Genomic DNA, 26,703 nt, shown 5'->3' with positions numbered 1-26,703 from the left:
AGAATTTTAACAGAATGCAAACTGCAGTTTAACAAATAAATACTGATTTTCCCAGAAATTAATTTGTGAATAGTTAAACAAATTGAAAATTTGAACGTAACAGAACTGATATTTATGTACTGCATGGAATTTGTTCATTATTTGTTCATTATGTAGCTTAAATAAATTTAATAAATATAAATATAAAATAAGACCTATATATTTATCAGCCAGCAAACTTTTGACATGAAGTCATAACAGAATGAACTGGTAGTCTGTCTGCAGAAGCAGAGATATACCAGCATGTCATGGTGTTTTAACCATGATGTAGAGGAATTTTGCGAGGAGAGACAAAGAGGTCATTGTCCCAAAGTATAATACATCAGTTAGGAAACTGGAAATTCAGTGTTACTTCACTACAAGATGAAGTAACTAAAAATATTCAATTTGTATGCACAGTTTATTCCTCTGGTCATCTGTGTATGGAATCATGAATGTATCTAATTTAAGTTAATAAAGAACCTTATTATTATTATAAATACAAAGTTCAGAAACTTCACTGATTTATCTGCCTGATCTGCAAAGTCATTTCCTTGGCTTCCTGTCTGACTGGGGAAATCAAACAAAACAAAATTGAGGAATACTGCATCATGTACCTGTCAGACCTACAAGCCACTCAGAAAGTCACTATATATCAGACACCTAGAATAATGATTTATCATTGAATAATGATTAATCATATGATTTATCACAAGTTCTATCATATGAACTTCGGTGGTATAAATACTACACCCAAAGAGGAATTTTATGCAACATAACATTGTTGTATAAAATTGTTGTAACACAATAAAAATTTGTGTTCAAGAAAGCCACTTCAGATCCTACAGAAAATTCTGATTTTGAAGCATCAGTTTTCATTTCAAGAATCAGAAAACTGAGTTCAAAGTGCAGCATGGAGCTTGCTAATGAACTTTTGGTAACATAGTTCCCCTTTCCACAACTGTAGTGGAACTCTAAAGTAGTAGGAATTGTGGAGGTGAAGGTGTAACTATGTCTACTGTCTCTTTTAACCAAATTCAAACAAGTCAGACAATCCTAGGATGAGCATTATTAAGATTTTACAGAATGATTCAAGAACAGATAGGCATGTAGGGTGATACTGCCAAGATTTTAGTTTGAATGCAGATTGAAATGCCAGCTGCATATGCCAAAATAATAGAGATGCTTGAGTAATATAAACACCAACTTTGATTTGAAATGCACAAAAGGCATGATGGTGAAGTGGATCAAACTGTCAAAGGACACCTCTAGCTGAGGTCTATATATGGGCACCAGAGTCAAATTCTGAACAAGTGCACAGTACAAGATAAGTAGGGTATATTGGACTGTTCCCAAATTCATAGATGAATGAGAATGAAGGATGCTCATACCCATTTTGTCTTAATTAGCAAATGTACAAGGAGAGAAGGCATTTGGGCAAACACAAGACAAAAAAAAAAAAAAAAAAAAAAAGATTATGAAAATTTTTAAAAGTTAAGTGGATATTTATTGTATAAATTTCAAGTGTTAACTATTACACCAAACATATTAATGATATAAATAATTTTAACTAAACTTCAAACTGCATTTTCATTTATGCTTACTGAACAAAATTAAATATTCTGATTGCAAATAAAAAAGAATTATAGTGAGGATATTACCTTTCAGTCCTCCTCCATCCATGGCTACCACTTTAATTGTGTATTCAGGATTAGTTTCCCTATCTAAACAACAAACTGCTGTAGAAATAACACCCGTTTCTTCATCAATTGTAAAAATTAACTCTCCATTTTCATTCACTTGATTCTGCTCAATGGAATATTTGAGCCTGGCATTGGTACCTTCATTAGGATCATCATAATCTGTGGCTGTCATTGTCATTACAGTCATGCCTATATAAGAAAAAAATATTAATATTAATTTCAAACCAAAACTATTTTCATTTCAAACAAAGGCTGAAAAAACCACTAAGAATTTCTTAGCTGTGGAATTTTATTTAGAATACTAAAAGTATCTTGATAAATCCTAATTAGAATATACTGTACACTTATAGCTAAAATTGACTGCAAATGATGGTCTTACATTTTTATGTGCCAGATGTAATCAATGGACACTGCTTATCGTGGACTAATGTTATTAGTGGAGTCCCTCAGGGTTCCGTATTGGGTCCATTATTGTTTTCTGTATTTATAAATGATATTGATGATGGTATATCAAGCTTAATGTCCAAGTTTGCAGATGATACGAAGGTTGGCAGGGTTGTCAAGGACACTACTGACACTATGCTGCTGCAACAGGATCTGGAAAGGTTGAGCAGATGGGCTGAGAGGTGGCAAATGAAGTTGAACATTGACAAATGTAAAGTACTACATATGGGAAACAGCAACCCCAGAGCAACGTATCAACTCTGTGGTACTACACTGACAGTGGTAGAGAATGAAAGGGACCTGGGGGTGGTTGTGCAGGCAGATATGAAGTTCTCTGAGCAGTGCAGATGGGCTGCAAGAGTAGCTCATAGTGTATTGTCAATGATATATAGGAATTTTTCTAGCAGGGATAAGGAGGTGATTATTCCCTTGTATAAGGCAGTGGTCAGGCCACACCTAGAGTACTGTATACAGGCCTGGAGGCCTCATTTCAAGAATGATGTAGAGCTGCTGGAACGAGTACAGAGAAGGGCAACAAGATTAGTGAATGGAACAAAGGGATGCTCTTATGAAGAAAGGCTTAAGTTTTGCAAATTACAGTGTCTGGAGACTAGGCACCAGCGAGGTGATCTGATAGAGGTGTATAAAGCCTTGAATGGTTTGAGCATGCTCAATGCTGATGGGATTTTTCCTCTCGCTCAGAATAATCACCTGAGAGGGCATAAATTCAAATTGAGGAAAGACAGATGTAGGATAGACGTGCAGAAATTTTCCTTTAGCCAGTGGGTGGTTAGTTGGTGGAATAGACTTCCATCCCTTGTCGTGGAAGTTGATAGCCTAAATAAGTTTAAGGCTCAGCTGGACAGGTATTTCGAACGAACAGAGGGGTGAAGTGGAAGTGGTTATTTTTTATTTATTTATTTTTTTTTTTTGGCTGATGCTGCATAAGCTTGCTTTCTTGCATCAAATGCCTCTACTAATGCTAATGCTAATGTAGGGAATACAGCAAACTTAAACTAAAGCCAAATGTAATAGTATTTGCCATATAGTGCAAGGAAACCACAGACTTTTGCTGCAATGGCAAAAAAAAAAAACAACCAAGTAGATAAGAAAACACAAATTATACTTCCCTCCTCACACAGGTAAGTATCCAGTTGACCTTTGAAGTTATTCAAATGGTCAGTCTCAACTACCTATGAGGGCAACTTGTTCCAGCTATCAATGACTCACTGACTAAAAGAAAACTTCTTACAATCCAAACCTCAAGCCCTGCAATTTGAATTTATGACCCCTAGTTCTGGCATCCTTTTGAACATAGTGTATAGTGTTATTTGTAATGCGGCTCCGGGGGTTTCCTCCAACCCCGCATCAGGCAATGTGATGAATACAAAACTCTGTAAGGGCCAGATTTATGTAGGTTAGTGAGTGTTTGTGTAGTATTAGTGTGTGGTTGTGTTGTTCACATGGCCTATTAGCCTAGGGTCCTGTGTTTTCACACAGAATCCACTAGTTTACTGTCCAACACCATGAGGATGTGGGCCAGGCAGTAGGGAGTGTAAAGTACTGGCGAGGTGAACCCTGTGTGGTAGTAGTCAAGGCTACAGACAGGGAGAGCACAGAAAAAAAAAGGGGGGGGGGTGAAAATGGAAGGTAGTAGTAGGAAGACAGGAAGTGGGAGTGGGTTAAAGTGGTAGAGAAAAAGAAGAGGGCAGTAGTGTAACACCCAGCTGGTTGAAAGGGAGGGCAGTATAGTGATCCGTCACTGGATGCCCATCCTGTCCTTGGAGATGGGAGTTGACAGGTGGTGGTGGTGGAGTTGCTACCAACAGAAAAGGAGGCGGGCAACCCAGGTTGGGGGAGTGAGAGAATAACCAACCCAGGTGTAGGAGAAAAAGTTCATAGGGAAAGGGATCCCTATCTTGGAGTGCCTGTTTGCTACTAATTCCCACATTGGTCAGGTGGACAGGGATAAGTCCTGCTGACTGGTGTCTGCTCTCACACCACACTGGCTAAATAGCTACGGCATGGTTAAAAGGGGATGTGGGTTCTTTTTTATGAGGCTTAATTATTATGGTTCCTATTTTTGTTTTTTTTTTATCTGTTTTAATACTCTGCTTTTGAAAATAGGCAGGGGGCTATGCTGGTCCATCTGCTCACCAGTCAGTCCAGGGGGAAAGGGGTGGCAGGCAATTTTTTCCCATTTAATGGTCATTCACTCTTTGCTATCATTCTTTTTTTTTTTTTCCCCTTCTGATTTTGTGTAGGCAAATTTTTTGTTACATTTTCTGTTATGTATTTTTTTTTCTTTCATCTCTCCTTCTTTCTCACACCAAGAGGGATGCAATGGTGTGTGGTGTATCTTAATGCATTAGATAACTAATAAGTAAATTTAAGTAACTTAAAGAGGTATAGAACAAGAAGTAAGGTAAGTAAGTACTAAAATTAGATATGTATGTATTTTATTCTTTCACATGCACAGGCATACTCTCATTCATTCTTCTGGCATTCACCTCATTTGTTAAGCTCTTTCTTACTGGTCTGCACTCCTCTGGCACTCCAACGTACTAGTATTTTTCAGTTGCAGTGCAGCCCCAGGTGCATTCGATGCAGGCCAGGGAGGAGTACAGTGTGTTGGTGTTGTTAGTATATAGATCAGGTTGCGTTAGTATCTTAAGCTAAATAAATTATATATATATATATATATATATATATTTTTTTTTTTTTTATTATTATTATTATTTTTTTTTTTAAGTGTGTATTCATGCAGCCAATTACATTCATTCCTTCGGTCACCCTTTTATCACAACTCCTTTTTCACTCAACCATTCATTGCCCAGTGCTTTTACTGAGTCTTTCATACTTTTTCATTTAATTCCTTTATACTTATTTCATTCTATATTGCATCCCCTTGCTACTAGCTTACTAATATTTTTCAGCTAAGTAGCTTCCCTTACTGCCTGTACATCTCCCTCCCCTACATGATTACATAGTGGGTGTGAGGGGGCCCCAGGTCACTAACAGGGCAGGGTGTTCCTGGGGGGAACCCCAGTCAATCCGGTTTTGTCAAGTTAAGTATCTGTCAGGGAGCTGGAAATAGCTGCCCTGTCAGGTTAAAATGTCATCATCTCAGCATGGTGAGAGACATGGGCATTTTTTGTTTACTTGACTGTTTGACTGCTGGGGGAGCTGAATTGCCCTTCTTTGGATATTCCTTTGCATTTCAAATATTTCTGTGTGAAATTTGTGAAAGCTTTGTAATTATCTTCTTCTATTATAAACAAGTGTTCTAGTCCCCTGGGGAGGAGACCAATTTCTGCTATTAATTTCTGACATATCAATGGTATGTCATAAATTATACATTCACAGCGAATGTGTGCCCAGTCAACTCTTGCTACAAGTACAGTTTGGGTCATTGGTCAGCCCTGAGAAGGTTAATTTCGTCTTTAGGGAGTATGACCTGTCAGTATAATGGTAGTAAAGAGTCCACTTTGGTGACTTTGGGCTAACTATTGCCACCCGGGGCAGAAACCTTTTGGTAACCAGACTTCTGGTTTCCTGCTCCCAATTTGTTTGCCATAGCTCATGGAGCTTTGTGGCTATTCTTTTCCTTTCAGCCTAGGGAGTATGACCTGTCAGTATAATGGTAGTAAAGAGTCCACTTTGGTGACTCTGGGCTAACTATTGCCACCCGGGGCAGAAACCTTTTGGTAACCAGACTTCTGGTTTCCTGCTCCCAATTTGTTTGCCATAGCTCATGGAGCTTTGTGGCTATTCTTTTCCTTTCAGCCTTGATGTTAGGCTATGTCAAGGGCTATTTCCAGAAATTCTGTGGATATGCCCTTTTTGAGTCTATAGTATAAGCCTCTTTTGGCTACTTCCAAGTAAAGTGGGAGAGTGCCAGCCAGCACCTGCAGTGCAGGCATGCTTACAGTATAGCATGTTCTGGTAATAGTGAGAAGTATTGTTCTCTGAATTGTCTCTAATTTGTTCCTATTTCTGACTAAGACTGCATGGATAAACCATGCACCAGCTCTCAGTGTTCTTGCCTGTCATCACATAGGTGATGACAGGCAAGAACACTGAGAATTCCACCTTCATTCATTTTACTAATCCTTCTCAGAGCCTTATAAACCTCAATCATGTCGCCTCTGAGGTTCCTAGTTGCCAAGCTCTATAAGCCTGCATAATCAGAATCTTTCTTCATACAATCATCCTACTGCTGATCTCATCATTTGAAATGTCCTTGGACCCTTTCAAGAGGCTCAGTGTCTTTTCTCAGACGAGGTCTCCATACTTGAACACAATATTCCAAATGTGGTCTTACAATTGCCTTATAAAGTAGGATTATGACCTCCCTGTCTCTACAGGATAGCGTTTGATAAATCATTGATAAGATACCATGGACTTTCCTGAATACCTGTTTACACTGTTCAGAAAACTTCATATCTGTCCACTGTTTGTAATTCAGCTCCACCAAGTGTATAATTTATTTGTTGGGTAAGACCTTACATTTAGCAGCATTAAAACATAACTGCCACTTCTCTGACCTCTCTGAAGTCTGTTCAAGTCATCCTGAAGGAATGCAGCTTGGTACTGATCATTAACAACTCTGCCAATCTTTACATCATCTGCAAATTTTGACATCATGCCTTCTATCCCTTTGTCAATGTTATTTATGAAAATAAGAAACAACAGTAGTGCAAGAACCAATCCTTGAGGCACCCCACTCCTGACATAACACCAATCTGAAGAATATCCATCAATCATAACCCTCTTTCAGATGTCCTTGTCCTTCAATGTCCTTCAGAATGCCATATCTATATGTCATTGGATTGCACTCTTAATCTCTAATATTTTTCCTACCACTGAAGTCAGACTAACCAGTCAATAGTTACCAACTTCACTCCAAGAACCACTTTCATGCATTGACAATACCACATCTCCAATCCACCTGAAGAAAGATTTCCACCTGTAATTCCAAGCTGTCGGATTCCATGATGCTCCTTCCACCTTGATAACTACCCCAAACTCGAAGTAAAAGATGGGTCATCTCCTAACTTTTCATTAAGGCTACAAGTCCTTGATTGAAGGATTGGCCCTGAAAAAGGAACCCATTGCTCTCGTTCTTGACAAAACCAAATGTATAAGGCCTCATCCAAATTTCCATTTTTGTCTGCTTAATGCCAAATTTCCATTTTTGTCTGCTTAATTTTGTCTGCCACCATTTTTGCACAAACGTTTTCGATTGCTTTCCTATTTTTTTCCAATTCCCTATATCAAGAGCAACCATTTTTTTCCCCTTTTCCGAGAGCAACCTTTTTTAAACTTTCTCCCGTAACAATGCGAAAAAGTGTGTTCAGTTTTTGTTCCATCGACATGGTAACACTCTTTATTTTTGTTGCTATCTTCTGTTAACCCAAAACCACAAAAATATAAAATAAATAAAAACACGAGTAAAAACACAAAAAATATACTAAAGAACTGAGGTAAGGTGTACACATGGCCAATGCTAGCTGCAGCTGTTGACTGAATAGGCCAGTGCTCAAGATTATCCTATGATTGTCTCCGACCATACCATGTGGTCTGGTCGGATTTCTGGAGGTCACAACCATAAGACAATAAAAACAATTAGCAACATTACAATAAAAACATTAGTCTTTTCTGTTAGTGCAATCTATTATAAACGGATAGTAAACACGATCTTATTGAATTTGCAATAATACCGACAGCAGGAATTCTGTGGGTTTTTATGTAATTATGGTGAAATGTGTTTCCGCTTCCGTGAAATCTTCAATCACATCAAAAACATAAATAAATTTTCAGAATGCTCTCTTCATTCCTATTTTTTAAGTTTCATAACTTGTTACTCCATTCTCACTTGCACATATCATGTTAGTTGCAATTTGTGTGTGTGGTGTTCTTTGCTACTGATTGCTTATCTTTTTTACTGTTTTAAATTTTAAACCCCCTCCAAAATGTTAGTGAACAGAAATATTTTTTTTTGATAAAATTTTTCCCCTGACCGAAAATCCAGTCTGGATTAACGGAAAGTCCGGATCATCGGGGTCTGGACTAATGGGGTTCTACTGTATCTTTCAATGGAGACATGATAAAGACATAATTTTGGTATTTTTGTGGATGAAATAGTGGATCAATTTTCTTTAGGTATGAAAAAAGAAATTTCTTTTTGTTGGCCAGTGTAATTAACAATAAATTAAAATAATGATACATATGTACAAATTAAATGAAAAAAAAATCAATGATAAAAAAATTAACAGGATATTTGCAGAAGCTCTGGAATCCTTTTGCAGAACACAGGGCTCTACAGAACAAACTTGAAAAATGCTCACTAGAAAATTCTAATCTTGATTATTTCTTAACATATTTAAAATATTGTCAACTTATTTCAAAAATAAAATATTCTAGACTTTCTTCCCATGTTATCTTCTCCTCTTTCATTAAAAATAAAAGACACATAACAAAGTTCACAAAAAATCACCCCACCTCTCTCTCTCTCTCTATCACATACACATAATAAAAGCATCATGAAACCCAATCTGGAAATATATGCTTCAGTGAGTGCTAAAGCTGAATGCTTGATAGATACTCAAGTGGCTAGTCAATGCGACAAGTTTTGCACTCTGACTGATCTGATCCTAAGAATACATTTTCAGAGGCTGAATGTTCTGATTCAAAATGAGGTAATTTTATTGGGAGACTCAATTTTAAGTCAGGAAGTATACTTCTGAACCAAATCCTTATGCTGCAAGAAGGTAACAAGTCAAGTAAACATATTTTTATGTCTGGAATTCTGCTCAGACATGACAGGAGAGATCAAGTTGCAACCATAAATTCATAGTAGGAATGGCAGAAAGGGGGGGTATGCAGTTTGTATATCTGCTATATTAATATATTTATTATTGCACATACAAAAAATCAACTTCTATTTTAACCTTAAAAGTTAAGTCTAGTTTCTTTTTACTTTTTTGATAGTAGTTTAAGGCATCTTTGCATATAATAAAATATTACAGTTTGCTTTAATAATATAGCTATTAATTAGCAGATAAAATATACGTTTCTATTCTGTTAAAATTATTATAAACATCCTACTGTAATAAATAACAGTAAAAGAGAGAGAGATAACATATAACAGTAAACACAGAGAGAGAGAGAGAATACCTGCTGTGCCATTTTCTGTTACATTTCCTGTATAGATCGCATAAGGAAAAAATGGTGCATTATCATTAATATCTTTCAAGTTCACCAACACATCAGCATAGCCTACTAGTCCATTGCCACCTTCATCTTCTGCAAACACTGTGAAACGCCACTGAGAGCGGCCATGTGGAAGATCACGATCTAAAGGCTTAAGTACATAGATTTCCCCAGTAGTTGTGTTGATAGCAAATTTACTATTGGCTGGATCTAAATCATCAACTCCTTGACCTGTCAAAAAATAAACAATATCTGGTCGTCGATCACGATCTCCATCAGTAGCTGTCACCTGTAATAGTAAATAAAATCTCTAAAAAAAAAAAAAAAATAACATTTTCTATAATAAACTATTTGTAAATTTTATAAAAAAATTGGATTAATGATAAGAGCGTGATAAAAATGGACGCTGTAGACTGAAAAGCAATAACCTAAATATTAATAATAAGACTACTGACAAAAGTGGATATTGTAACATAATCAAATGGTAACAAATTTAAGGGGGGGATTAGAATAATAGGACAGATGTGACTTTAGTGACCTATGGACCCTATTATTTATTTATTTTTTTTTTAAATAGTTTTGTATTTTTTACATGTAGACAAAAAACAAAATAAAAACAAATTATTTGGTGAGATTTTTTTTGTTTGTAATAATTTACATTAATTCGCTGTTACTTGATTTGTTTACTAAGTAGATGGAGATACATTATTTATTAACTAAGTGCCTACATATAGTATAAAATTTATAAGCAGATAAAAATAAGACTATTTATTAAGTCATACATGTAGCATGAATACTGGCAACACAAATTAAACATATGTTGCTAGTATTCACCAATGTTGATATCAATATTGGCAATATAACAGTTTATAAAAAATATATTTACATATTTCATCAAAAATCTTTCAGCCACAATATTACATAAACAGTTTTTATACTATGAATTTTCCAAATTTTAAAATATACAGCAACATCCTGTCTTACGTAATACTTGACTTACAGAAATTTGACTTTACGTAAGTTTTTGTCGGCCGATGCAAACTTAAAAAATCGTGGAAACGTATTTTGCATCCCGTAGGAATAAATGGAGGTATCATGAAAATATCGCAATGTGAACCCAATAAAAATTTTTTTTTTTTGGTAATTCGTTCCGAGACCTCAGAAGTTGAAATTTTCGCTATATAACTAAGCTATTTATCTCTCTAAAAGGTAATTTTTTATAATGGAAATTGCACTACATGTTCATCATTACACATTCAACGGAAAGTGCAAATGGTGGCACTGCTAGGAAATGAAACAAAATTGATTTAAAAATGAAGATTAATTAAGAAGTACGAAGCAGGACAAAGTTTGTCATCTATTGCACAGAATTAGTTCTTGCTGCTTCAACAGTAAATACTATTTTAAAGGACAGTGTGCGTATAAAAGAACATGTTAAAGGATCAATGCATTTAAGATCAACAGTGATCACAAAACAGCGTTCAGGTGCTATATCAAAGACAGAAAAGCTATTAATAATATGGATGGAAAATCAGATTCAGAAGCAAGTGCCCCTGAGTCCAATGGCCATTCAAGCAAAATCAAGAAGTATTTATGAAGATATTAAGGATAAGTAGGGTGAACTCGAAGCCAAGTTCGTGGCAAGCAACGGGTGGTTTAATAGGTTCAAGCATCGTGCTGGTTTCCGAAACATTAAAGTATGCGGTGAAGTTGCCAGTGCCGATTCTGCAGCTGCAGAGAAATTTTGTGATGTGTTGAAAAAAACCCCTTCTAAATCACCACAGCTCTCAACTTCCGCAACGGCGTGCTTATCAGCTGGAGAGTTAATTTTGGCAACAATGCTCAAAAGGCAAAACTTGCTGACATTATGTCTGTCTCCTCTCTCTTTTTTGTAATTTTATAAGTTTTGTAATTTTTCCTGCACATGAGATAAAAAAATTAAATAAATAATTCTATTTACATGTTTGTTGAACATTTCTTTTTTGTTTCAATCAAATTTGTGAGTGCATGCTGCATAAGCATTTAGGGAAATTCCGACTTACGCAAAACTCAACTTACGTAGAGTTCTGCGGAATGTAACCCTTACGTAAGTTGGGAGTGGCTGTATTACAGATATCTCTAGGATGTTACAAAATTATCACTATTCTAGTATAGGAGTGATATAAAAATTCAGTAAGTAAATCCGTTAATTTAAGTTTACAACTTAAATAATTTGGCATTTTACAGCCAAATTTTCCAGATTGGAAAATATAGCATTTTCCAGGGAGTTACAAATGAAAGTGTGTATGTGTGGGGGGGGGGGTTGATTTTCAGGATTACGTATAAAAAGAGGTCATATCCTGCTCTACAACTAGAGATAACATTCTATATTTGAGATTTTGAGCAGAGATACAGGATATCTGGGAAAGGAGAAGAAACATGTAAATAATTCTATTTACGTATTTGTCGAACATTTCTTTTTTGCTTCAACCAAATTCAGCGTGCATAGTTGCGCATGCTGCATAAGCATTTAGGGAAATTCCGACTTACGCAAAACTCGACCTCAAATACTAAGTATTCCATCATCTCAAAAAATAATTTAAGCTAAGTTTTTTTTTTTTTTTTTGTATAAGAAAAGAAAAAAGTAACTGAACACTAAACCATATTTGAATCAGTAACAAATAAAACCCAAGAAACAGAGTTGGTTTTTCTGGGGAAAAAAAAATCAGAGTTTTTTGATAAGATAAATATTTATATATTATATCCGTATACTAAATTTCAACTTTTATTTAATGAAATCTGTGTATAATATGTATTATCCAGTACAGCCACTCCACAACTTACATTCTGCGGAACTCTACATAAGTCGAGTTTTGCATAAGTTGGAATTTCCCTAAATGCTTATGCAGTATGCGCAACTATGCACGCTGAATTTGATTGAAGCAAAAAAGAAATGTTCGACAAATATGTAAATAGAATTATTTATTCATTTTTTATTATCTCATGCACAGGAAAAATTACAAAAGTGTACAAAATTACAAAAATTTCAAAATTATAAAAAAGAGAGAGGAGACAGGCTGTTTGTTGTTTGTTGTTTGGTTTTTAGGAGCATTAGCAACTAAGGCCATATTGCTCCGGGAATATGCGGTGGTCATTCCTTGACCTTTCCACATCCTCTGTATTTGGTGGTGACGGGCTCGAACCCTAGTCTAATCAAGAAGTGTGTGCTATGCACTGTTGCTCCTTCCAACCTGGCTACGGAGGCACCGAGGAGACAGGCATAACATCAGAAAGTTTTACCTTTCGAGAGCATCGTTGACAGAATTAACTCTCCAGCTGATAAGCACATCACTGTGGAAGTTGAGGGGTGTGGAGATTTAGAAGGGGTTTTTTCCAACACATCACAAAATTTATCTGCAGCTGCAGAATCGGTACTGGCGACTTCCCTGCATACTTTAATGTTTCAGAAACCAGTACAATGCTCGAACCTATTAAACCACCAGTTGTTTGGCATGAACTTGGCTTGGGGTTCACCGCACTTATCCTTAATATCTTCATAAATACTTCTTGCTTTTGCTTGAATGGCCATTGGACTCAGGGGCATTTGTTTCTGAATCTGATTTTCCATCCATATTATTAATAGCTTTTCCATCTTCGATATAACACCTCAATGCTGTTTTGTGATCACTGTTGATCTTAAATGCATTGATCCTTTAACGTGTTCTTTTATATGTGCACTGTCCTTTAAAATATTATTCACTGTTGAAACAGTGAGACCTAATTCCATGCAATAAATGACCAACTTTGTTCTCCTTCGTACTTCTTAAGTAATCATCTTCATTTCTAAATCAATTTTGTTTCGTTTCTTAGCAATGCCACCATCTGTACTTTCCATTGGTCCCTATCCCTTCACCATTTTCGAATTTACTATCCATTTATAATAGATTGTGCTAACAGAAAAGCCCAATAAACCGGAAAGTGCAAATTGTTTTATGGTAGTGACCTCCAGAAATGTGTTTTAGAAAAATATCACAAAGGCATTCAAAATTGATTCTTATAATGGAACATATGATAAGAATGAAAGTGTAGTGCAATTTCCATTATAAAAATTACCTTTTAGAGAAAATAAACAGCTTAGTTATTAAGCAAAAATTTCAACTTCTGAGGTCTTGGAACAAACTACCCAAAAAAAAAAAAAAAAACACGATGTGTTCACATTATGATATTTTCATGCTACCTCCATTTATTCTTACGGGATGCAAAATACATTTCCATGATTTTGTTAAGTTTGTACCAGCCGGCAAAAACTTGCGTAAAATCGAATTTCCGTAAGTCCAGTAATACATAAGCCGTAGAGTTGCTGTATTTATATGTATAATTTTGTTGCATTTTCATGCACAATCACAAAACACTTCAAAAATAAAGTTCTTAAGTAAATATTGCCTGTTAAAGATTTTATTATACAGTATCATAAAGCCTATTATTTGTATGTACCCATTTGTTATATAATATACGGTGCATCAAATAAATCTCCTTTTCTTAGCAAATACTTTTTACAAAGTTCTTTTTATTCTGTAGGAATGGGAAAATTGTAATACAGTCCTACCAATATAATACAATTCTTCTAATTATAATGTAATATAATATGCTAAAATGCTTTTTCATTTAATCTAACACTATGTACAACAAATAAGTCTCTTACAGAGTAACCCATTTTGTTTTTTAATAACTCTTACAGAGTGATTAAAAAACAAAAAAACTTTATTTTCAAATTAAAAATGATACCTGATGTGTAAGTTAGTTAGTGCAAGTGCATAATTTATATACACAGCCAGCTAGTGAGTAACTAGAAATAGGCACCATTAAGTACATCTCATATTGTGAATACCTTCACAATGAGTTTCAATGGTATTGTACTATCTCCAATAAGTAATGCTTCACCAATGGAGAAGACTACTGTTTCTTATTCTCAGCAGATACCACCACCACCCACAGGCAACTCATTGTGAAGGTATTCACAATGTGAGATGTACTTAATGATGCCTATTCCTAGTTACTTAGTAGCTGGCTGTGTGTAGAAATGATACACTTGCACTAACTTATACGTCAGTTAACTATTTTGCAACCTGAGGCTTATAGCCCTAAAGTGCTCTATTAAAAATAATATTACTGGATAACACATTTAAGTGCAATTAAACTGTAATCTAAGACGAGATTTTACACTAAACTAGTACCTTATTTATTTAACACCAGTGTCAAAATAAAGCAGTGTATATAATATAAAAGTATAAAAATTAAAAAACCAACTGTTTGGTTACAACAGTGTTTTTTAAGCCAGTGTTCCTCAAGCACTGCTCAAGCATTCCATGAAATGGTGCACTAATGTTATTAGCGGAGCCCCCCCAGAGTTGGGCATTGAGACAATTGTTGTTTTATATATTTATCAATGATATTGACAAAGGTATATCAGCATAATGTCCAAGTTGCAGATGATAGGAAGGCTGTTAGGGTTGTTAATGATAATAATGAAGGCATGTTGCTGCAACAAGATCTAGAAAAATTAGGCAGTTGGGCTGAGAAATGGCAATTGAGGTTTAACATTGATAAATACAAATTACTGAACACAGGTAGCAGTAACCCCAGGGTAATGAACTAACTGTGTGATACTACACTTAGGGTAATAGAAAATGAGAAAGACCCAAGGATAATTGTCTAATCAGATATGAAGTTCTCTGAGCAATGCAGAGAGAGGCTGTCAAGGCCAGGTCACATGGGGTCTTGTCAATAATATACAGAAACATTGCTAGATGTGATAAGCAGGTAATTATCTTGTTATATAAGGCAATGGTCAGGCCCACCCTGAGTACTGCATATAGGTCTGGAGGCTTCATTTTAGGAAGGATGTATAGCTGCTGGAATGAGTATAGAGAAGGACAATGAAATTGGGGAGGGGAACAAAGGAGTGCTCTTACCAAGAAAGACTTAAGTTCTAAAAAATATTTTCATCAGGAGATTAGGAAGCTGGGAGGTGATCTGATTGAGATGTATAAGGCTTTGAATGGGTTGAGCCAGCTCAATGCTGACAGAATTCTTCATCTTGTTCAGATTATGCACTTGAGTGTCATAAATTCAAACTGAGGAAAGATAGTCACAGAACAGATGTGCACAAATTTGCCTTTAACAAGCAGTGATTGATTGCTGGACCAAACTTCCATCTGTTGTTGTGGAAGTCGATAACTTAAATAATAGCTCTGATCTCAATAATGTTGCCAGAATGATAGTCACCAGCATTAATCCTATGCTTCCGGATTGGTCCAGTAAGTAACATACTTGCCTAAGAAATAAAGGCAACAATTAAGGGCAAGTTGCTACTATGGATAAAAGGATGGTTGAGTGGGAGAAGACAGAGAATGGTAATCAATGGACACTGCTCTTTGTGGATTAATGTTATTAGTGGAGTCCCCTAGGGTTCAGTGTTGATATGGGTCCATTGTTGTTTTCTGTATTTATCAATGATATCGATGAAGGTATATCAGGCTTAATGTTCAAGTTTGCAGATGATATGAAGGTTGGCATAGTTGCTAATTACAGAAATGACAGTACGCTACTGCTACAGGATCTAGTAAAGTTGAACAGATGGGCTGAGAGGTGGCAACTGAAGTTTAACAATCTCAAATATAAAGTACTGCATATGGGTAGCAGTAACCCCAGAGTAACGTACTAACTGTGTGGTCTTTGTGTGTGTTTGATGTAAGCAGTGTGAAGAAGTTAGGTGCAAACTCAGGATTGTTATGGGCCTTTATGAGAGCTTGAAGGACAGGGTAGATGCCCCCTAAGGACTTAAATTGGGTGGACCCATCAAGCTGCCCTATGCTAATGAAGTCCTATCAGACCTAGATGAGTGGTGTAGTACACATAAACTAACTATTTCTGTTCCCAAAACAAAAATTCTTCTCAAAGGAAAATTAAACCCAAATAGACCTCTAAGTATTATGATTAAAGAACAATCAATAATCAACAAACAATGTTTATAAAGAAAAATGCTCTGCTTGGGAATGCTTAGTTAAACAAACTATGGACCAAGTGCCCTGGGGCTTGATCTACAAGCTGACTCTTGACAAAATTCATCTAGGAGAAATTTTCTCCTCTGTATTTAGACCCAATAACTCCAAAACTCTGACATGGGCTGAGACTATGGAAACAATGTTGGATGTATTGATTATGCAGGATGAAACTGTATCAGAAAGTCTGGTACAAATAGGCATTCGTTTAGAATATCTTTCCTACGTGAGCAAAGCAATGAAGATGATTTTGACAGGGATGAGGTAGGTCTTGCTGTTGTGACTTTGCATGATGGCAAATGCCCAGGACTGGACCTATTAGAAGTTACCATTGTTAAAAGAATATGGAGCACCTGCCACCAACTGATGATGAACCTTTTTTAATGCCTGCCTACAAGATGGATCCTTCCCCTCTTCTTGGAAAAAGGCAAATCTTAAATTACTCATTAAGAATCCCAACAAAACAGCAAATCAGGCAAATTCATACCACCCAATCGCTTTAGTCTTCGGAAAAATACTAGAGAAGCTGATTGTAGCCGATTACAAAAAGTACTATAAAGAAAGAAACAAACTACAGATATCAGTTTGGCTTCACTGCTAGGATGTCTACAGTGGATGCCATTAACCTAATTATGAATACTGTTTCAGCCTCCAATTAAAAGTATGTCATCGGCCTCCTTGTGGACTTCAAAGGGGCCTTTGATACTGTTTGGTAGCAAAATAAGTTGCTGGGATGTCAGGGTTTCCTTGTCTATTTATCGTTGATTTATCGATAAAAGAAGTATTATGGATGACTAATATGCAATGTATAACACTATAGGTTGATTAGTTTACAGGTAATATCTGACTAGGTGAAATACTGATGTATAATTGGCTCTCAGCTGATGGAAGTCTTAATATATAGTCAAATGTGCAGCTATGCTACATTGGTCTCAGGCAAGAGACTTATTTGATTGTAATCATTGCTGTTAAGTTGGTGGATTTTGCTAAACTATAAATTACAAATAATGTACAGTTACTCTTCAACGGCAGATAGGGGAACCCCTGGAGCCTGCAGAAAATAATAAAATACTTTGAATACTTTCCCCACATCAATTCCAGAGCTTGCACTTGATCATCAGGCAACACAGCGGCAACCTTCAGGGTAGAATGCAATGGTCTCATATGAGCTAGTTATTGTCGGTGACTCTATTGTCAGGGAGATGGGAAATATATTGTGCAAAAAGGATAGATGGAATAGGACCAGGGTATGTCTGCCAGGGGCAAAAGTTGATGATGTTATACAGCAGATATCATCTTTTAAGGGCACAAAGGGTGATATTCTTGTACATGTTGGGGCTAATGACATTAAGAGTAGGAGATCTGCAGACTTACTTAACAAGTACAGGTCAATGTTGGAAGGAAAAAAAAAAAAAAAAAAAAAAAACGAGTTATGGTTAAATTTGAAAGTGTTTGCAATTCTGCCCAGACACGATAGGTGGGAGTATATGATGAGAACCTTGTGAATCAATTCGGCCCTAGAGAGACAGTGCAAGGCTCATGGGATAGAATTTTTCTCAGCATGGTCTGTGCTTGTTAACAAAAGAGATTGCACCAGGGATGGGATACACTTAAACAGAAAGGGGACAAGAATATTTGCTGATGCTATTGAGGTAGTGTTAGGTGGATTGGAAAATTGCTAGCTTGGGAGGATTCACATACTAATAGATAAATGGTAGTCACAGGCAGAGTTGAAAGTGATTCTTGCATTGCTTCTACTGGAATGAGCAGCAGCCTGGAAAGCGAGGTACTGGAGATTTCTAGGGCTGCTGGGAGTCATCGTGGAATAAGTAAATACATGGGTGATATTCTTGTACATGTTGTAAGGGTAACTAAGAGTAAGAATTGGTGTTTGTATACTTGCACATACACCAATGCTAGGAGTATAGCAAATAAATTCGATGAATTTGAAGTGCTGGTCAAGACATCAAAAGTGGATATTGTTGGGATATCAGAGACGTGGTACCACATGGATATAAGCATTGCAAAATTGAAATTTGGGTAGTACAATATCTACAGAAAGGATAGACAGGACAGGAAGGGAGGGAGGAGTGTTTATGCTGTTAGTTAAGAAACACATAAAATCTAAGGAAGAACATCCAATTGACATTGGTAGACAATGCAATGTTGAGTCAGTGTGGTGTGACATAAGCATTGGGAAAGGAAATATGAGAATAGGTGTGTGTTATGGGCTTAATGAATCTGATAAGTATAATGAGCAATTGTGCAGAGAAATAGAGTGGGCCAATAAATCGGAATGTCTTATAATGGAGGATTTTAACTTTCCAGATATTGACTAGAACTTTTGTGTTGGTCACTCACACACTAGCAAGACTTTTGTGGATTTATTGGATGACTGTTTTCTACAGCAACATGTTCGAGAGGCAACCAGAGGGAGTAATACTCTTGATCTGATTATCAGCAGTGATTCTTCATGCGTTAAGAATTTGCAGATAAACGAACCACTAAGAAATACTGTTCAAAGTTTAGGCCTAAATGGATATCAGATGAATTAATGGGAAGGGGATGAATCAGTTTGGTCCTCTTGATATCAATGGTTTGACTGTAGATGATCATTGTCAGATAGCTGCCAAACTAAATGAACATTTTGAATCTACATTCATACACGAGGAGTTATTCAAGGAGGAGAAGGCCAGATGTTTATCAAACTCTAACAGGGAGCCAAGTGATTTTGTAATAACTGAGAGCAAAGCGGAGGAGAAATTGTTGAAGTTAAGGGAAGGCACCTGGGGTGGATGGGGTCGATCAAGTTATATTAAAGGAGGCAGCAAAGGAAGTAAGCAAAGCCTTAGCCATAATTATGGAAGCTTTTTTGGACTCGGGAGGTCTCTGTGGACTGGAGAACCGCAAATGTGTCCACAATTCATAAAGTGGATCAAATGGTGACACAGGTAATTAGAGACCTGTTATTCTAACTTCTAATCCAGGAAAAATAATGGAGTCACTGGTTAAGGAAGTGATGCATGATCATCTAGACAAGACTGCAGTTATAGTTCAGACACAGCATGGGTTTGTTAAGGAGAAGTCTTGTCTGACAAATTTGATTGGATACTATAATGTGGTCACAAAGGAACTGGATGCAAAGAACAATTTTCATATCATATACTTGGATTTTAGCAAAGCTTTTGATACTGTGGCACATGGAGGACTACTGTACAAATTGGAGCAGTGTGGCATTAAGGGCAAGTTGCTACAATAGATAAAAGGATGGTTGAGTGGAAGAAGACAGAGTGTGGTTATCAATGGACACTGCTCTTCATGGACTAATGTTATTGGTGGGTTCTCCCATGGTTTGGTGTTGGGCCCACTGTTGTTTTTGGTATTTATCAGTGATATTATTTATCCTGTTGTATCACTGATATCACCGATATTTATCAGTGATACAACAGGATCTGTAAAAGTTGAGCGGATGGGCTGAGAGGTGACAACTGAAGTTTAACATTGACAAATGTAAAGTACTTCGTATGGGTAGCAGTAACTCCAGAGTAATGTATCAGCTGGGTAATACTACACTCGGGTAGTGGAGAATGAAAAGGACCTGGGGGTAATTGTGCAATCAGATATGAAGTTTTCTGAGCAGTGCAAAAAGGCTGCAAGAGTAGCTCATGCAGCCTTGTCAATGATATACAGGAATTTTGCTAGCAGGGATAAGGGTGTTTGTCCCCTTGTATAATGCGATAATCAGGCTACACCTTGAGTACTGTATACAGGTCTGGAGGCCTTATTTTAGGAAAGATGTATAGCTGCTGGAACGAGTACAGGGAAGGGCAATGAGATTGGAACAAAGGATTGGTGTTACCAAGAAAGGCTTAAGTTCTGTAAATTGCAGCTTCTGGAGATTAGGAGCTTCTGGAAATTGAGGTATATAAGGCCTTGAATGGATTGAGCAAGCTCAATGATAATGCGATTCTTCCTCTTGCTCAGATTACTCACTCACCTAAGGGGGCATAAATTCAAATTGAGGAAAGACAATTGCAGAATAGATGTGCGGAAATTTTCCTTTAGCCAGCGGGTGGTTGATAGTTGGAACAAACTTCCATCTGTTGTAGTGAAAGTAAGCAACTTAAATAAGTTCAAGGCAGAACTAGACTAACATTTGGAGTGAATGGATGGGTGAAATGGGAAGGGGCGGTTTTTTTTGTTTTTTTTTGACTGATGCTCTATAAGCTTTTGCTTTCTTGCATAATATGCCTCTACTAATGCTAAATAGTTTAGGCTTATGAAAATCTCATGCGTCAATTTTGGTTGGATTTATATAGAAATGGAAAATGCACTTACATACAAAATTATTCTTTAGAGTAATTTTTCAGATATACAGTATATATAATTATAGAATACATTTAATTATAATACTAAGAAAATTCAGTTTCAAAAATAATTAGAAAATGAGAACACATTTTAAAATTAAGAATAGAAATCAATACTTGAACATGCATATATAAATATCATGTCTTTCAAGCAAATGAACTCTAAACATAATACTGTTAGAAATTAAATATGTTCACTATTTCAAAGATAAAAAAAAAAAAAAAAAAAAACATCAATCTTTGAAAGAGGCAGGCATTTTACTATGACATGCAAGAATTTCTCATCTGCTAAAAAACATTATTTTTTGGAATAAAATGGAGAAAATACATAATATTCAGAAAATAAAACTACAGCCCACTAATTATTTTAACCTGATTTTGGTCTGGTCCCTTTTTAATAAGAAAGGTTTTTGTTTGCTATTAAAAATAATCTGAAGAAAGGCATTTTGGTTTTAATGGAAAATCTAAAAATATTTTAACTATGAATTTTTCTTTAAGCTGGTGCAGAGTATTTAAAATACATTTTATGTTTCATATCTGTTATTCATTGATGATGAAATATTATTAAAAAAATTTACAGTGCATGTAATGTAAATTTTTGAGCAGTGTTTCTCAATGTTTGGGAGCTGCAGAATAAATAGTTGCCAAATCCTGAACAAATAAACTTGGCTTATTTCATTAAATATTTAATTAATATAAAAAAAAAAAACCAAAAAAATTTAAAACTTAAGAAATAGTCAATAATAGCCAACTGGCAGAAATATCCAGTTGATGTAGATGTATTGGTACTTATATTCATGTAGCATATATTTTAGTATATGAACTGCTTTCCCAAGAGGAAATCCAAAATATCATTGTGTGTCAGTTAGAGCTGTAGATGAGTATGTAAACTGATAAATGTTATCGCCAGCAGTTATTTGTTATTTGTGGTATTTATGTAATAGGAAAAAGTGCAAGTAATGTGAATTTAAGTAATAATCAATTTTGAATATGGAATAAAAGTAGGAAATGGAGTTGAGTGTTAGTAGCTTTGCAATTGTGACTACAATAATATATTCACACAAAACAGAATAAATGGTATACCAACAATCGTTGATAGGCAAGAAAGAATCAGTCAGCACAAAATATCTAGCCAATTCTGAAGGGCAGTGGATTACTCATATTTTGAATCCACTAGCCATATATTTTGGGAAATGCATTAAACAGATATTTTAAGTTCGATGAATCCTTTGCTAACAAGCTCCAGTAACAGACTGAGATCTGATACAAGTACACACACTGGTCATAACAGCCAAAAAACATCTCAGCAGAACCAGTAATGGCAGCAACAACCATCGTGATATACGATACATCGGGGATTAGGGAGAGCAACAGAATTAGTGTTTGCTATTGCAAATGGCAGAAGCACTGGAATGTATAACTATAATGTTGTATATAGAATGACAGTTCGATTAGATAGAAAATATGTTTTAACAGCTTGATTAGACAGTTTATTCCTTTTGATTTTGATTCTGAGATTGTGCAGAAATGAATATAATAATTTTCTTTGAGAAAATAAAATGGAATACAGTATACTAGATCCAAAATGTATTTTTTTTTGCTCTGGAGAGCTTGTTGAATACTCTGTAAAGCTTTTAGCAACTCAAGAAGTCTATATATATAAAAAGGACCTTTGATTATGGCTTGGTTTGGAAATTATCTAAAGCAAGCCACTTATTGCATATAATTTGGCTATTATGTGCTGCATAGTAAGAGGAGTCTACTGAATAGAGTTGTTGAAGGAGACTACTGCTATTCTACTTTGGTTCCAGATTTTAAACAAAGGTTCAAAATCTGGAATCCTAGTAGAATGGCAGACAATTTTTGTCCTTTACTCAGTCGTTTTTAATGCAAAAACTACGCTAATTTTCTTAAACATGGTACAGTGCTTTAATGCTAACTGCTGCAGTGTATATATTAATTTTGATGCTGGTGATTATGTCATATAAAAATACCACGAGAGAGAGAGAGAGAGAGAGAGAGAGAGAGAGAGAGAGAGAGAGAGAGAGAGAGAGAGACAGACAGACAGACAGACAGAAAGATCTGACCTAAATTGACAGGCTGTGATGAGGCTGACTGTTATTGTGTGGTTGCAAACGTTCATAGTGATACTCATACCATTCTTCTGATTCTCATTGGTTAGGCTGAGAAGTTATTAGTATTAGTATTAGCATGGGCCACATGGTGCAAGAAAGCCTATGGCTTATGCTGAATCAGTCAAAAAAAAAATTAAAAAAAAAAAATAATAATAATAAAATAAAATAAAACAAAATAAAAGAATAAAAATAAAATAATAATAATAAAAAGAAAACATAATAATAATAAGAGAAAAGGAAATAGACAACCTATGCGTTTCCCTCCTCCTGTAGTTAATTATCTAGCTGACCTTTGAATTTTCCCAAACTGTCAGCCTATACCACCCATGTAGGTAATTTATTCCAGTAATTTATAACTCACTGTCTAAAATAAAACTTCCTGCAATCCAGTCTAAACATCTCCCCCTGTAACTTGAATTTATGGCCCCTATTTCAAGAATCATTTATAACTGTGAAAATTTCATCCTCATTCATTTTACTTATGCCTCCCAGAGCCTTAAACACCTCAATCAAGTCTCCTCTAAGGTGCCTAGTTTCCAAGCTCTGAAACCCACATAGTTGAAGTCTTTCCTCATATGGAAGCCCTTTTACTGATCTCACCAGGCGAGTTACCCATCTTTAGGCCTTTCAAGAAGCACAATGTCTTTCTTTAGGTGTGGTCTCCATACAGAACACAGTAACAATAGCCTTATATAATGGGATTATGATGTCGTTATCTCTACTAGCAATTGTTCGATAAATCATCGATAGGACACCATGGGCCTTCCTTGCAACCAGTCTACAATGCTCTGAGAACTTCAGGTCTAACCGTATCATAAGACCCAAGTCCCTTTCCTCCACTACCAGCTTTAGTTCAACTCCACCAATTGTATAAATTATTTTGGGGTTACTCTTCCCAAGGTATAATACCTTACACTTTGCTGGATTTTTCTGACCATCCTTGAAGTCTATCTAGGTCACTCTGAAGAAACTCTGCTTGGCAGTGATCATTAACTACTCTACCAATCTTTACATCATCTGCAAATTTAGACATCACACCCTCTATCCCTTCATCAATGTCATTTATGAAAATCAAAAACAACAGTGGTCCAAATACTAATCCTAGGGAAACCCTGCTTCTTACATCAACCCAATCTGAGGAATAAACATTATCACAACCCTCTTCCTCCTGCCCTGAAGCCGTCCAGCTACCTATCTAAGGATTTTCCCTATGATTCCAACCTGTTCCAACTTATAAAGTAACTGCTCATGTGGGACTGAGTCAAATGCTTTGCTGAAATCCAAATAAACAATGTCAAAATTATTCCCTAAGTCCAGCTCTTGATTGACCCTGTCAAAATAGTTACTGATTATTAAACATAATTTTCCCTTTACAAAAGCATGCTGATTATCCTTCAGAATTCCATTTATATCTAAATGATTTTGAATTCTACCCTTGATCATTGTCACCATGATTTTCCCTGCTAGTGAAATAAAACTAACCTGCTTGTAATATCTCACTTCACTCTTATAACCATCCAATGTATTGGAGATACATTGGCACTTTTCCAATCCAACAGAATCACTCCCGAGTCCAGTGATGCTCTCATAATTAGTCTCAATGCACTCTGGCAACTGATTTTTAGACACATCAATTCCAGGCTGATGTCAACATCAGGCTCCAAACACAATCCTACTTGGGCATAATGGATGCAGAATTTCAATATGGTGAGTATAATGTGTATAGAAAGGGCATTTATTATATTTATTTTTATTTATTGTGCGTGTGGACCCAGCAAAACTATGGCAACTCCACTGCTTATTTTGTAAAGATGCTGTACCCAGCAAAGCCAATTGTTGAACAACTGTGATGAGTATAACAAATACAGTGGATTAGTAAAGCAAAGTAGAACGTCTTATAATGGGGGATTTTAACTTTCCACATATATTGAGTGGAAATTATGGGTTAGTTACTCACACATTAGCAAGACATTTCTAGATTTACCAGATCACCGCTTTCTACGGCAGCATATTAAAGAGAGGCAACAACAGAGAGGAACACTCTTGATCTGATTAGCAGCAGTGTCATGACATGACTCTCGATGCATAAAGAATCTGCAAATAAGAGAACCACTATGTGGCAGCAATCACAGTGTATTGATGTGGGATTTATTTAAAGATATAACTACTGTCAAAGGCAAGGGAAAGGCTCTTTCTTTCATAAAAGTGGCTACAATGGTTTCAGATAGTTTTTATTCTATTCAGCAGTACCAATTGATGATGTTAGCAATTGCAAATTCCAAAAGGGAAATATTCAGAGATGTAATCATAGAACTTTTTATACTGACTAAGAGATATTGTTCAGAACTGATCTGTGATATTTGGCACCCATGCAAAATAAATCAGTGTCCCAAACTCCCCAACAAAAATTTTATATACTTATTTCACGTTTGTGTGTAAGGAAGCACATGAAAATTACATTTTTTTTACTACAAATGCATATACTTAAATTATTTATTAAATCACTTGAAAATGAATATCATATAAATATTACTAAAGATAAGAAAAACACAGTCAAATAAAATTATCAAAATACAAAAATTTCACATTTTATGGTTTTGCAGAAGCAAACATTCTTATCATTTTCATCTACACCAATTTCATCTAATACTTCATGTTTGATAATTATCTATGAAAATTTCAGATAATACTTAATGTGCAGTAGCCCTATCATGCTCAGCACCTGTGTGCAGTGCATTCGCCACACATATCTTGGACCGGCCTTAATATTATTCAGAGTTTCGACCTAAATGGATGTCAGATGAACTGATGAGACTAGCAGCAGAAAAGAAAAATACATCAGACAATTATAAATTAATAGGGTACACAGAAACCTACAACAAGTACAAAGTCTACTTGCCTGTAATCAAGTCATTAAGGGGTGCCTAGACTGCACAATAGTAGACAATTAAGATAGGGCAGATCATAAGAAGTCTTTGGCTAAGAATGCAAAAAAAAGTAGCAGAGAATTCTTTTCTTAAGTTAAAACTAAAAGGAAAGGTATGAACCACATTGTCCTACTAGATATGAATGGCATAACTATTGATGATCCTATTCAGGTTGCTGTCAACATCAATAAATATATTGCAATACATTCGCATACAAAGAATTTTTAGGGATAGGAATACCAAAAGTGCATCAAGTTATAACTGAGAGGTAAATGATTTTGTTATAACTGAGAGGTAAATGATTTTGTCATAACTGAGAAGATAGTGGAAGGGATATGTTGAAACTAAAAGTGAATAGGGCACATGGGGCTGATGTAATCTGTCCAATTTTATTAAGGTGAGCAGCAAAAGAAGTAAACAAACCTTTATCCATAATTATGAGTGCAGCCTTGGATTCAGGAGAGTCCCTATGGATTTTATATGTGGAAATGTCTTCCCAATTCACAAAGAGAGATTAAATGGTAAAGTGAATAATTATGGACACGTAAGCTTGACTTCTCTTCCTTTTCTTCTTATTTAGCTTTTATATCCCAGATTAGTATATTCAGGAATACATTCCTATATATATATGTACAATATTTTCCCAATATGTAATGAGACACTAAAAGGAAAACCCCTGGCTAGTAAAAAGAAATTTCTAATACCATAATAAGTAGAGCAAATCCTCAATTAATACGAATTTCAATAGTATGAAATTCGATTTAGTACGAATTATAAAATGATAAATGTTCTTGTTTATACTCTGGCATGACCATCCGGTCAGTAGAGTTTACAATAAATCATCGATACAAATG

The 26,703-nt window shown here is 35.7% G+C and overlaps 1 protein-coding gene across 6 annotated transcripts in view; it reads right to left on the bottom strand.

Moving 5' to 3' along the window:
* CadN (neural cadherin) overlaps positions 1–26,703 on the bottom strand; it is a 1,307,274-nt gene that overhangs the window by 170,911 nt on the left and 1,109,660 nt on the right. For all 6 annotated transcript variants that reach the window (XM_090383767.1, XM_090383766.1, XM_090383769.1 and 3 more), the window contains 2 exons: positions 9,345–9,669; positions 1,680–1,910 (listed from right to left, as the gene is read on the bottom strand). In XM_090383767.1, the coding sequence (XP_090239893.1) occupies positions 1,680–1,910; positions 9,345–9,669 (556 nt within the window). The remainder of the gene's footprint in view (positions 1–1,679; positions 1,911–9,344; positions 9,670–26,703) is intronic.

Source organism: Mastigoproctus giganteus, chromosome 10, assembly GCF_048544385.1.
Source record: "Mastigoproctus giganteus isolate SK-2022 chromosome 10, ASM4854438v1, whole genome shotgun sequence".
Taxonomy (NCBI): domain Eukaryota; kingdom Metazoa; phylum Arthropoda; class Arachnida; order Uropygi; family Thelyphonidae; genus Mastigoproctus; species Mastigoproctus giganteus.
The sequence above is the reverse complement of the archived record's forward strand: the minus strand, read 5'-3'. Positions and strand labels throughout refer to the sequence as shown.